The following is a 14473-nucleotide window of genomic DNA, read 5'->3' as shown; positions in this document are numbered from 1 at the left end:
TACACAGAGGATTTGTAAGTGGATTTGGGGGCTCATTATGCTCTGCTGTTGGTTGTCAAGACTGTCTCCACCCCTTGGGATATGAGCCCATTCCAGGAGAGCACAAGCATCAACTATGGCCATGCTTCATGATGTACTGCTTTTGGACATATGTAGGGGGCCATGTGGAGGTTGGTACATACCTTTGCTGTTCATTACACCTTGGTGCAAGACTCTGTGATGGATGCCTCATTCGATGTGGCTCTCCTTCGTTCAGTAGCTCTGTCATCTTTCTCACGCTCTCCTCCTAATTAGATACTGCTTGTTAATCACCCTCAGTGGAATACAATAGGGACCACTACTCGGAGGAGAAGAGGAGATTACTTACCTGTTATTGGAGGTTCTTTGAGATGCGTGGTTCCTATCTGTATTCCAGTCCCACCCTCCTCCCCTCTGCTGTGGATCTGTTTGATTTGTGGTGGTGAAGGAACTGAGGGTGCAGTCAGTCCACCCCACCTATTATTGTTTCAGAAGAAACCATGAGGTTGAGCAAGGGTTCATGCATGGATCACTGGACACTACTACTTTCAAATTCTCTGGCTCTGGACACATGGCGCATGGGTATAACTCTCAGTGGAATATAGATAGGGACCACACATCTTGAAGGACCTCCAGTTACAGGTAAGTAACGTTCTCATTTCTCATCTGCTCTCTTCTTGTAACCTCTCTACTTGCCCCAGTGGACCCCATCCCATCCCATATCTTTATCTCCATTGCACCTGCTCTCATCCCTGCCCTTACTTTTCTCGTAAGTCCATGTCTACACTACAGAGTTAATTGGACTTAAGTTATGTTGACAATCATAAACCACTGTAATTATATTGCTTGTGCATGTTCACACAATGTTCATTGTGTCAGTGGAGCATGTCCACAGTTGGTGCTCTTCCTCTCCAATGTGATTTGCTATTAGGAAACATGATATTTCACCTTTGGATTAGATTATCCCAAATGACCTCTATTCCATTTACAGTAGGCAAGAGCCAATACGAATGATTTTGGGGGCTATAAAAAAAGGACTCTCAGGAGGATTTCTTGATGGATAAACACTGTGACATTTGATGGAATCCAAGAAATCACTACTGTAATTATTAACTCTTTCTTCCCTTCTACATATTCCCTCATCCACAACCTTCCTTCCCACCACATGTCTATTTTCTAGTATAGTGCAAAACAATCCCAGGGATTAGCCCCTGGGAGTTAGCAGATACCAGTTCCCCACATAAACTGCTGATGCAGAATGCACTGATATGTAGCCATCTGCAGGGCCAGTGAATTAATGACATATCCATTTGTCATCCTGATAATTAGTTAGGCTCTCCTGACTCACTAACTCAGAGGCCTAGCTTCTTATCTCCTCTTTGGGTCATTCATTCCATCTTATTCAGAGTTTCTGTACAAAGTGTGACATGACACTGAAATAGCTGAGGAGTTTACCCGTACTTGAAAATGGGAACATATTGCCACATACTCAGAAATCTTCACATGCTTGTCTGTTTAAAAATCCAATACAAAATTTTTTGTTCTTATTCTTCACAATCCTCAAAACTTTCATTCAGACCTCTCTCATCTCTGTTTATGGTTGTTGAACTGGAGTGATGGATTCTTCTCCCGTATTGTATCTGACATAGCCTTTGTGTGGCTATTGCCCCATCTCTTCAGATCATCCTTTTTCTTCTTCTTATGACATCCTAATCATTTCTCATAAAACAATGAAATCCTATTTTCCTAATGAGTTCCTGTTTCATTCCTCAAAACGTTTTTCACTGCATCCCTCCATATTCCACTCTCTGTTAAATGAACAGATGCTTCTTACAATCTTGTTTTTTGTGTATTTGTGTGTATATTCAGTAATTTATTGCAAAGTGTGATTTTTGTTAAAAGAAACACCATTCAAAAATATATGTTACCGCATTGAAGAGAAGAGTTCTTGTATTCTATGGAACTCTCTGAATTTAACTTTAAATTTAACATATTCCTAGTGAGCAGGGAAAAGTAAAAGTTTTAGAAAATTATGGAGAGGGTTGTTGGTTGAAAGGCTATCTTTCTTGAATAGAAATGTTTTGCTGCTACTCTCTTGTTACTCAGCCTAAAATTTGTGTCTCAGGCTCAATGTCTGAGCGTATGTCTACACTACAAAATTAGGTTGAATTTATAGAAGTGGGTTTTTTAGAAATCGTTTTTATACAGTCGATTTTGTGTGTCCCCACACAAAATGCTCTAAGTGCATTAAGTCGGCAGACTGGATCCACAGTACATGCCCAAGAAATTGATTAGAGATGTATTATCTTTATATACTTGAGGCAAGGGAAAATTGTCCCAGGAAGACTTTTGAATTCCTTAGGTCTTGGTATTCACTCATACTAAAGCAACTATTGATTTTTAATCCCAATAATATAGTTATATTTCTTCTGTAAATGAAATCTTGATCTAATTGAAACTGGAGAATGTAAAACTTAGTATCAGAGGGGTAGACATGTTAGTCTGGATCTGTAAAAAAGCAACAAAGAGTCCTGTGGCACCTTATAGACTAACAGATGTATTGGAGCATAAGCTTTCGTGGATGAATACCCACTTCGTCAGACGCATGTAATGGAAATTTCCAGAGTCAAGTATAAATATGCAAGCCGGACAATCTGGAGATAATGAGGTTAGTACAGTCAGGGAGGATGAGGCCCTCTTCTAGCAGTTGAGGTGTGAACACCAAGGAAGGAGAAACTGCTTTTGTAGTTGGCTAGCCATTCACAGTCTTTGTTTAATCCTGAGCTGACCCCGGGCAGCAAGGGACCAGCAGCTAAGCAGATCAAGAGGAGATTTAAACTTAAGACTCCTTATAAGAAACGGAAAGGGAGGTGGATATTTTTTGCTGTTTTGAAAATTAAATAGGCAGCTAGTATTGTTTTAAAAATTATTATGAAGAACAAGTTTAAGCTTTGTTGTAACGTGCGTTGTTTGCCTGGACTGCTCAATCCCTGAATGCTTGTGTAGGAAGAACTTTGAGTTGGCTTTTTAAATATCTTCATGCTATTTCACATCTGATACTCCTTGACGAAACATAGGAGCCTTGTCTTATAACAGGCTTATTCAAAGTGATACAAGCTGCAAAAGTGAGAGGAATGTTGCCATTTTCATAGTGTAATAAAAATATTGTAGTGATAAATAATAATTAATAGTGTGTAATAAGCATGTCATAAAAACAAATTTTATATTTCCAAGATCACTGCTTTTATAATTTATACTTGGGTAAAGGAGAAAATACCTAGAAATATTCATTTTTAGGAGGGGGTTTGCAAGACTTAACATTTTATTGAAAGGGGTTCACAAGTTGTTAAAGTTTGGGAACCACTGCTCTAGAATTACAGTCTAGATAGATACAGTCTGCAAAGTCCCAAGTGAAAAAGCAGCCGTGCACTGATGAGGTCTCATAAAGGCCTCTCCTCTTATGGAAAAAGACACAGATGTGATCCATTTTAATCAGAAAGCTCGGCTGCTGCTGAAGCAGATTTCTTAGAGCTTGAATCTGGAAGATAAAATTGTGGATCCTGCTTCTGGGAACTCAGTCCTTTCTGGCATCCCATAAGCATTCTGAAGTATTGTCTATGCCTTAATTTGGAAGTACCAGTTTAAAAAAAAAAACAACTAGTCATTTTATAGTGGCTGCGTAATAATCTATGTCCTTTACATGTGGAGAATCCTGAGTTGCTGGTAGATGAACCAGTATTGGACACATTCATTTTGGGAATCTATAAACAAATAAGCTTCACAGTTGGTGGTCGAGGGGGGTTTCTTTGAAAGCTCCAGTCAAGTGGATGATTTGAGAACTTATCAAAAAGCTTCATATAATAAAAGATATGCATCAAGAATTCTGATACAGCAGTTTCAGAAGTTTAGTAAATGCCCAGAGGGCCGCAAATCCCATTTTCAGCTGGCCCAACAAACTCTACCTCCAAAACAATCAATAGTTTTGTGAGTGATGCAACTTAGAGTTTAATTTAAAATAGGTGTTTTAACATTCAGTAAGCAGCTGGCATAGTGAGAAGTTCCCTTCTTTATATATGATTAGATAAAAAAGACTAACTCCTTTTGTCCTGGTGTAGTTCTTAGCTACAACAGACCAATGGATTCAATAGAGCGTGGAGAAGCTTGTGCTTTAAAATTTGCATCAAAACTCTGAAGGAACTGTTTTTTTTTTTTCCAATCTCCCTGCCCAAAGTCAAAAAAATGGGAAATGATTTGGTGTGTGCTAGTTATCTAGTGAAAATGAAGGGCATTACTCTAAGATGGGTCCCTGTCCCATCCAGTCACCATGTGTATTTCATTATCCTCATGAAAAGAGAAATATTTCAGTTGGTAATAGGAAATATGTTCCTGACCTTATTTAGTCTATGTCTACACTACATCTTATGTTGGCATAACTTAGGTCCCTTAGGGGGGTGAATAAGTCACTCCCCAAGTGATATAAGTTACACTGACATACGTGCCAATGTGGACAGCTCTATGCCAAGAGACCTTCTCCCGCAGACATAGCTTCTGCCACTCATGGGGGTTGGAGTAGTTAAACCAATGGGAGAGCTCTCTCCTGTCAGTTTAAAGCAGCTACATTAGAGAGCTTACAGCAGCATATGTACATCAATGCAGCTGCCTGGCTGTAAAGTCTCTAGTGTAGCTGTGCTTTTAGATTCTAACTGGAGACTCTGAAGTCAGTAGTGCTTCTTAGTTCCTGTGCTGTTGGGATTTACAGGTTGCATCTCTGCTCATACTGAGGATACTAAAGCACTGGCATTTTAGGGATATGATATATATCGGCATCCTGCAAAAAAGTGCTACCATTCAGCGTATTTACATCCTTGTGGAAATTGATCTAAATTATAGCAGCCTTAGAAACAGCTGTAAGATAAGAAGGTCTCTTGGATGACCGATTTGTTTATCATTAGGACTGCTGGGCTAAAAAAACCTTTTTTTAAAATGGGAGCTGAGATTTTCCTGAAATCTTACAGAAAGACCCTCAAATTTACACTATAGCATGGAATTTCTGCAGCATGAAATTATGTAGCCCTCTTACTCAGGGTAAAATCTGAGCCCAATGGCATACCAGCTCTCAGAGAGTCCTGACTGGGTGTTAGATGAAGAAGAGCACGCATAACATGCAACCACTGGCATATCTGTTATAAAGACTTGATAGAAGGGGCTAAATCATGATACCTCCCTTATGGGATAGCAAGGGACATATAAGACTCAAACATAAGTACTCTTAACTTCAGCAATTCTGAGGATCCACTGGCCTGATAGGGGATCCATATCTAATATGTGGAGCTGCTTGGAGGAATCCTCATGTATGATCATAATTAATGACAATTTGCACTTACATAGTGCCTTTGATCCAAGGATATGCAGAAACTTTGACCCCAGAGTTCTTGTGCAGACAGAAAACCCTTTGAAGTTAATGGGATTGAATAAGTCAATGCTGGGACTACAGGATTTGAATCCACAAAGATTAGCTATACTCCACTGCTTTTGTGAGAGGTTGTTAAAGATTATTATTCCCATTTGACAGAAAGGTTAAACCAAAGCACAGAGAAGTGAAGTGATTTGCCCAAGATGATGCAGAGAATGAGTGGAAGAGTCAGGCTTATAGAACCCACCCTGTAATCACTGTACCACGTCCTTTCCCAGGGGTTTTATACTTGTATCTTTATTTATAGACCTCTACCTCGATATAACGTGACCCAATATAAAATGAATTCGGCTATAATGCGGTAAAGCAGTGCTCTGGGGTGGGGGGCGGGGCTGCGCACTCCAGTGGATCAAAGGAAGTTCAATATAACGCGGTTCCACCTTTAATGTGGTAAGATTTTTTATCTCTGGAGGACAGTGTTATATCGAGGTAAAGGTGTACAAGTTAAAGAGTCATAAAAAACTATAGGATGGTTTACACTGTAAAGCTAATTTGGCTGAAATTTAAACTAAATTCTCTAGTAGACCTAACCACAAAATTACTTCCAAGTGTCATTTAAAGGTTGTTTGTGAGAGTGCGAAAAAAAACCCAATCTATTTACAGTAGACTCAAAGACCCTGTCTACATTTACAAATTTTTGCAAAAGATTTCCCAGCTTTACTAATCCTGATTCAGCTTCACTATTGTTTAGATGGGCCACTGGCTACTGTGGGCATTTATTTATTTTTTTTGAACACTGATATGGAATCCTACTTGAGAGCAGATTTAATCAATGTGGTGTTACAAACAATGACAGTAGTTGCTTGCCTGCTGATGTGAGGGCTCCCAAGGTTGCTCACAATGGTGGACGTGAACTAATGATAGCCATGTTGGGTAATTTAAATTTTTTTTTCCTGATTATGGTAATAATTTTATATGGTGGTGGTCTCCAAAAGTGTATAAATAGAAACTTTTCATCATATTATTTTTGAAAAATATGTTCCCAGGCAAGTAGAGTTCACCCTCACTCCCTCTCAGATCAAGTGAGAACTGGTGTAGGTTATACAAGTCTCTTGCATTAATTTTTAGAGTAAACAAAAAGAAGAAAGAGAGAGATGCTGCCAGTTACAGTGCCAAGGATGGACACTTTAGGGCTACGGTTGCTTGGTTCTGCCAAGTTTAAATGACCAGGACTGGAAAGGCTCACTGGAAAAAGTTCCCATAAAAGAGTAACCTATTCTGTGAGAGATAGTAGGGACCAGGAAGCTGCCAAAGAAGGAACTTCTGGCCCTGTGGAAAGATGTTGATTTGGTATTGTGCTTATTGGCTTACAACATCTGATGCAGCAAATGCATTTCTTTCAGCAGCTATATTTTGCCTTTTGTTAGCCTAATGAGGTGCTCAGTACGTGCTGTTTATTTCTCAGCCCACAGCCTTGAGACTTTTATATGGGTTCTCCCTCTCTTGCAATTTCTCAAATCATTGACCTCTTGATGTGAAAAATAATTGTGGTGATAAAAATAATTTTAACAAATGCCTAATTGTCCCTAGCTGTTCTCTGATGTAAGATAGCTGGGACCTAGCAGTATCTTCAGATTGTTCAAAGATACTTCTATGCTTCTGTTCCTTTCATAGTTTAAACTTCAGACTTCCTGAGATTTAGAACCAAGCCTCAGTGGAGAAATATATTAGTAAACCCACCATGCATCTTGTTTTTCCTAAGAGGCCTTTCTGTGAGGGTTTGACACTCTTCAAAACAAAAGCTAACCTAGGTGGAGGATAACTTTCCCCTGGAGCTAACCCATATGCGGATGTGTGGCACGCCATCTTATCATGTCCATTTGAGCCCCCAATTAATTTCTTGCAGTGATATTGTACTAGAAAGTAGACAGAGGATCTAAATGACATTTGCCTTTGCTCCATCTTCTGTGCTGTAGTAGGTTTTACATGTTGTTGTGTGTAATCAGGAGGTTTTATCTTCTGTAATACTGAAAAATCTTCCATTTTTTTGTCTCTGTTTTTCTTTGATAGCCACGAGCTGTTGCGGGTTTTCGAGGAACAGTACGATATGCATCAATCAATGCTCACAGAAACAGAGTGAGTATCTGTGCTTACATCACACCTGTCTGAGTTTTCTAGTAATTAAAAACACTGTCAATTGTGTGTATAGTATAAATCTTGCTTCATTTTCTGTGTCCCTCTGTCATTATTATATAGAAAGATGTTAGACTGTGGAAAATATTTAGAAAAGAATAGATCACTTTTACATTACTGTAGATAGTTGAATGTCTTATCTTCATAATGGTGTTCTGGTTGCAGAAATCTTAATAGTTGTTTTAGTTATTACCATCACTGTTTTAATCATACCACAAGAGAGGGGAACAGGGAAGATGAAATTATCAGGTGATAACATATTATATTTACAGTATATTCCACTTATCATCATGATCTCAGGGTATTAGAGAATTTTGGACAAACTACTATTGCCAGTGTGATGACATTTCACTTCACGGTAAAATGATGTACATCCCTGTAATCCATATGTTAACATGCTTCCTCTTCTAATTTTTTCTGTGCTTTTTATTCTTCTATCTCAAGTGATGAGAGAAGGAGAGAGTGTTTTCCTATTTGCAGTATTATAGGGATCTGTTTTGCAGTTTTTCTTCTAATCAGTTTTATTGGGAATATACAATAGTTGAAGTCTCTGGAGCAGGTGTGGGCAAATGTTTTGGCCCGAGGGCCACATCTGGGTATGGAAATTGTATGGCGGGCCATGAATGCTCTTGAAATTGGGGTTGCGGTGCAGGAGGGGGTAAGGGCTTTGGCTGGGGGTGCAGGCTCTGGGGTAGGGCCAGAAATGATGAATTCGGGTGCGGGAAGGGGCTCCGGTCTGGGGGAGGGGGTTGGCCTTGAAGGGCGGTGGAACTGAGCGCTCCAGCTGGGAGTGTAGGCTCTGGGGTAGGGCTGGGGATGAAGGGCTTGGGGTGTAGGAGGGTGCTCTGGGCTGGGACCAAGGGGTTTGGAGGGTGAGAGGGGGATGAAGGCTGAGGCAGGGAGTGAGGCGCGGGAGGTGTTTCAGGAGTGCAGGCTCTGGGCAGTGCTTACCTCAAGTGGCTCCCGGAAGCAGCGGCATGTCCCCCCTCTCGCTCCTATGCGGAAACATGGCCAGGTGGTTCTGCTGCATGCTGCCCTGTCCACAGTCACCGCCCCTGCAGCTCCCATTGGCTGCAGTTCCTGCCCCAGACCCCACTCCCCAGCAGGAGCTCGAGGTCCAGATTAAAATGGCTGGCTGGCCAGATGCAGCCCGTGGGCCGTAGTTTGCTCTAGAGCAGAGGTGGGCAATACAAGATCTAGCAAAGACCATTAGCTCTGGTTGCATCGTAGTAAGGTAAAGTACAGCAGTTATGAGGAGTAACAAAATTCCTTCCCTATTCTTTTTCACAGGAAATGGGAAGGCATGATGACCTCTGGTCCCTGTTTTACATGTTAGTAGAGTTTGTGGTTGGACAGCTGCCTTGGAGAAAAATAAAAGACAAGGTAAAATCTAGAAATAAATGTCTTAGATGAGCATTGCACATAAACACCTTCATGAAAAGTCTAGTCAAGAATCATTGGTTCATAAAATTCTAATGTTATATTTTAGAGCAGTTTCTAGTGATTCCCCCCCCCCCACTTCACAGTGCTAATGTCATGGCATAAAGTGCTGTGGAGTGTTACAAATGGTCTTAGTTTGAAAGGGAATTGAGACAGAGCTTACAATTTTTACAGATTCATTATAGAGGGTAAATATAAATGTACATACGTTAATTCATGGCCCTATTTTGAAACCAGTGCTTTTTGCCTTCACAAAACTTTTGTATAAAATTTTGTAATTTGACATTTCATCTTGGAAACAGACATTTAGCATTTGCTATTAGACAAAGTTAGCCCAGTGGATCTGTGGTCATGCTGTTGGGCAGATGTCTTATGGGAGGTATGCAAAGACAACACAACCTCTGATGGCCTGTGTCCACTACTTGTTTCTACCTATTTTGAAAGTATAGCATAATCAAAAGCACTTTCTGATTAACTTAGCTATTTTGATAGATGAAGATGGGCCATACAAAGACTGCTTCTATTCTTCTGACTTTGGAAACCACAGATTAATTGATATTGGACTGAATAAAAATACTAATAAAAAGTCTACTCTGAGGAGTCATTATGTATCAGAAGTGAACTGAAGTAGATGACATAATAAAACTTTTAAATCTCTGTCTGTGATTCTAGTAGACTCATAGACTCATAGGTCAGAAGGGACCAATCTGATCATCTAGTCTGACCTCCTGCACAAGGCAGGCCAGTAGAGTTGTAATGCCCAATTATAACCAGTCGTGTCAAACAACACATGCGCACGCACACACACACACACACACACACACACGATTAGACGCCTCATTTAATGTTGTAGTTATGTTCTTGAAAAATGCAACTTTAAGTGAAACAATGTTAAACTAATCCAATTTTCCCATAAGATTTAATGTAAATGAGGATTTGGTTCCAAGGAAATTTTTGGGAGGCAGACAAAAAGCATTATATACTGTGCAGTACTGTACTGTGGTTGGGATGTGCCCCTGGCTTACCCCACATAGGCACAGCCTGCTGCAGGCAAGGATGCTAGGAAGCACCTTGCGCAGCAGCAGCAGCATCTTCGCCCCCAGAAGCACAGGTGCCAACTTTGCCGGGGGATGCTCCAGCCCCATCTCTTCCTGTCCCCGCTCCACTTCAGGCCCACCACTTCCCACCCCCACTCCACCTCCTCTCCAGAGCACACCACTTCCACACTCCTCCCCATCCTCCCAGAAAGTCCTAAGCGATGCCAAACAGCTGTTTGTTTGGTGGGGGAAGCTGTGGGAGGGAGGGGAAGGAGGCGGAGACGAGGAACTTATGCAATGCTCCCTTGTAAAGTCTCTGCTCTTCCACAGAATCTTACAAGCAGAGGACAGAGCAGGCAGCCAAACCACGTTATAAAGGAGCATTGCACAACTTTAAACGAGCTTGTTCCCTAATGGAGCAGTGACGTAACTTTCAAACAATGTTAAGTGGGAGGACGTTAAGTGAGGAGTTACTGTATTGAGTTGGAGGTATAAAGGACATTTTACATTGGTGCTAAAGGCAGTGGTAGGATCTCTAGCCCTGCTATAACCTAAAGGATTAATCTCCTTTTCGTATACCCTTCAACTCTGACCAAAAATACTGCTCTTAATGCCTGTGATGTATGGTGTGAATATTCTGCAGTTGGGAATGGTGGTGTGCTAATGTTTTTTTTATGCTAACTGTTCCTAGGAGCAAGTGGGCTCCATAAAAGAGAGGTATGACCACAGGCTCATGTTGAAACATCTCCCCCAAGAATTCAACATCTTTCTAGATCACATCTCCAATTTAGATTACTGTACAAAACCTGATTACCAGGTAAGCGTTTTTACTTTTTTGTATTTCTGATTTTTAAATAATATTGTTTTGCCTTACTTTATCATAATTATCCTTCCTTTGATCTGATCCTGTGTCCATGACAATAATGATTATGGACTGTCCCACTGTAGAGCTATTTTAATGGCCATAAGGTACTTTGGTGAAGTTTGGCAGTTTGATACTAAGATAGTTTGAAGGCTACAGTGTTGATCTGTTGGATGACCTGCAATGGGCCACTGTATCAGTAATCTAGTTTTTGTGAAGGTGGGGTAGAGCCAGGGTGCCATGTGGAGAGCCATATTTTATCTACAACTGTGATGTGAGGGGTTCCCTGCAGACAGAGGTCTGCATACTGTTTGTAAACTCTTTTGGCCAATTCTAGGTGGGCTTTGAACTCCTCCTAAATGCAGTGCAGGTGTTCAGCTAAGTTGGATGCTGTAAGTATGTGGGAGACTTGTGGCATGGACAGGTGGAGAAAACTGTAGTTAATGTAAAAAGGACTCTGGTGGGTTGATCTGTGGTTGGAGTAATTGTACACAAATTTGGCGAGAGAGAAGCGAAATCCAGTCATTCTGGTGGTAACTGATAAAGCAACAGAAATATTACTCAAGAATTTGGTTCACTCATTCCGTCTGTCCATCAATCTTGGAGTGATAAGATGAGGAGACATGTAGCTCCACATTCAGGAATGTCACGGGGTGCACCACTCACTGCTGAACTGGTGCCTCCTTCTGGTACTCTGGGGATTAGCTTGAGGCCAATGCTCCCCCGTCCGCCATTTCCACACTGTCACACTGTCATCCTGCAGCTCCTCTTGCAGCCTTAGGAACCATAACGTCCTCTTCATGGCTCAGCCCTCTGGGTGTATCACTGTCCATGTTTCCCCCTTGTGGGGAAGATTAACTTCTCAGTAGTCCTCTTGCTCACTTCCTCTGTGCCACTTGCCAGTGGCTGGTAGGGGAACCAAGGCCCACCCTCTTCTCCAGGTCCCAGACCAGGGACTCTCAGCTCAGCAGCCTGGGCCTTCTCTCTCTGCCCTCACTGCTCTATCCCAGGGCTTCCTCCTACCTCTGGTTCTCCTATTCTTCCTGGGCCTACCAGTTCCCAAAGTCTCCTCCCTCTTCCCAGGGAGTGACTGCAGTCTCAACTCACTCCTCCCTTTCTCCTAGGAATGTCTGCCTTTTCCCAGCCACTTTTTCTCCTCTCAGCTCCTGGGCTTTATAGGCCCTGCCTCTTTCTGCCCAGCTGAGCCTCCTTAATTAGCCACCTAATGGGTTAATTGGCCCATCTGGCCTCCATTAGACCCTGCAGGGTGTGTGTACATTAGTCACCCCATCACAGGGAGCTTGAACAACTCTTGCCAGAAATATGAAATGAACTGTGATCCTCGATCAAATGTTATGTTAGATAGTTGACCATAGAGTTGGAAGACAAAAATGAAAAACAGTTGGGATATATGACGGAATGCACCTCTGCATCCGCACCCTACACACTAGATGACTAGTGTTTGACCGGCATGCCCGGTCAAAAGGGACCCTGATGGCACTGGTCAGGCCATTAAAAAATCCAGTCAGCAGCGCAACAGGGCTAAGGCAGGCTCCCTACCTGCCATGGCTTGGCATGGCTCCAGGAAGCAGCAGCATGTCCCCCCTCTGGCTCCTATGCGTAGGGACAGCCAGGGTTCTCCGCTGGCTGTTTTTGAGGAGCCCAAATTGGGAGCTACAGTAGCAAAGTATTGTGAGACACCCCAGGTTTGAAGGCAAAGGTGACATAGCCCCTCACTGGTCTTGATTGCACCCTGGAATGGCATAGGTTGTTTCCTCCACAGAGAGAATTTGAAGTCATGGCACGAAATGTGACATTTTTTTAAGTAGGTTGACGACAACAACTAGCAGGGTCGAGTGGCAATGGGAATTGGGAAAGTCAGTGATAAACTTCGTGGAAATGGACAATCAGGGTTGAGACAGAGTTGGCAGAGGAATCAAAGCACCCAAGAGGTTTGGTGCAGGGAGTCTTTGTTCAAGCGCTCATGTCACAGGAGTTAATGTAGAACTCAACGAACAAACGCAGTTTTGGCCACCAGAAATTTCAAGAGACCAGCCTCAATATTTTCAAGTGACTGAAATGGAAGGCAAGGGGAAAATCATGACATAGCCAGGGCATCACTAGGCATGATTGACTGTTTGGAATATAAATCTGGTCCTTAAACAAAAGGTTCCTTTTCTTGGCTGAGAATTTCGAGTCAGGAGCTAGGTCCTTACCGGTCAACATAAATTTCACCAAAAATGGATCGAAGAGTAGGAGGGATTTCCCAAGAGAAAGCAAGTTACTGTATTGTTTATCACCATGTTAGTGAAGTGGCAGGGTTTCTGGATTGTAACTGCTTCTAGGGTCCCATCTCCTTTGTCCCAGTACTTACTCTTATGAGGCAACTTGTTGGGTTTACCATTCCTGGTACTTGGGCAATAATCATGGTGAAGTCAAACGTGGAGGAAAAAAATGGGTCAACAATCTGATATTGTTTGAGAGCTTTTGCTGTTCTCAGGTTTCTAGGTTCTTATAATTCGCATATGCCTGCAGTGTGGTATAAAGGTGATAAAGCCATTCTTCAAAAGCAGGCTTTATGGCCAGAAGTTCTTTGTCAACATATCTTACAGTTTTTCTCAATAGGAGTCAGTTTCCGGGAATAAAATGCGGTGGTAGATCCTGTGCTGCTTTGCAGAACTGCTCTGATCACATAGTTGGAAGTGTCTGCTTCAACAGCAAAGGGTTTTGCCAGGTCTTGATGTACCAAGATGGGCACTGATGTAAACATTTCCTTTAATTGATTGAAGGCAATTGGAGTTTTGTCATTAACCTGGGTGGGAGCAGGATTGAGTCCCTGGTTCCTTCATAGGTTTAAAGTGGAGAACACTTTAATTGTCCTCTGTTATAAATTTCCATATTTTGTTCTATGGCAAAAGAAGAGACTAACCCCTTCTTCCCACCCCCTCCACACACTTTCTCCACCCTTTAGGATGTGGGAAAAATACAAGGTCTAATTAAGAGTCAGTAAACCCCCTCCTGCTGGCCTTTCAAATAGACTTGTTTGATTTGTAGATAATGATATTCTATGTACTGGCTGGGTCGAACACTGCAGAGAATGAATCTGAATAAGTGCCTTATATTAACTAATTCTGGAATTACAGCTTCCAGAAGACTACAGATAAATATTTATCACCACCATTAAATTATGTTTGGGCATGTGAAACTGATTAGCTTTCCTCTGGAAAAATTTTCTTTCATACTGTTCCATATTCATACATGCGCAGTTCCAAAGTAGAGACTATTTGTGTAAAATCAGTAAAATGTGCATTGGTTCTCTTGTTTTCACAGAGCATATTCAGACAGATCAAAGCCGATCTTATTAGATGGTCACTAATGTATCACTGTTTATTCTAAGAAGGAAGAAAACAGCAGCAACTGAAGCTTTGTTATTGCATCTGTTTATCAGTTTATTCTGTTATATTTATCCTGTACCTTTACTGTGTCTGTCTCTAGGAGACCAATGTCGTC

At 41.7% G+C, this 14473-nt stretch overlaps 1 protein-coding gene across 5 annotated transcripts in view; it reads left to right on the top strand.

Moving 5' to 3' along the window:
- TTBK2 (tau tubulin kinase 2) overlaps positions 1-14473 on the top strand; it is a 215266-nt gene that overhangs the window by 140465 nt on the left and 60328 nt on the right. For all 5 annotated transcript variants that reach the window (XM_030559596.1, XM_030559595.1, XM_030559593.1 and 2 more), the window contains 3 exons: positions 7502-7567; positions 8915-9007; positions 10793-10918. In XM_030559596.1, coding sequence (XP_030415456.1) covers positions 7502-7567; positions 8915-9007; positions 10793-10918 — 285 coding nt within the window. The remainder of the gene's footprint in view (positions 1-7501; positions 7568-8914; positions 9008-10792; positions 10919-14473) is intronic.

Source organism: Gopherus evgoodei, chromosome 4 (genome assembly GCF_007399415.2).
Source record: "Gopherus evgoodei ecotype Sinaloan lineage chromosome 4, rGopEvg1_v1.p, whole genome shotgun sequence".
NCBI lineage: Eukaryota > Metazoa > Chordata > Testudines > Testudinidae > Gopherus > Gopherus evgoodei.
This window is presented reverse-complemented; position numbering and strand designations above follow the sequence as displayed.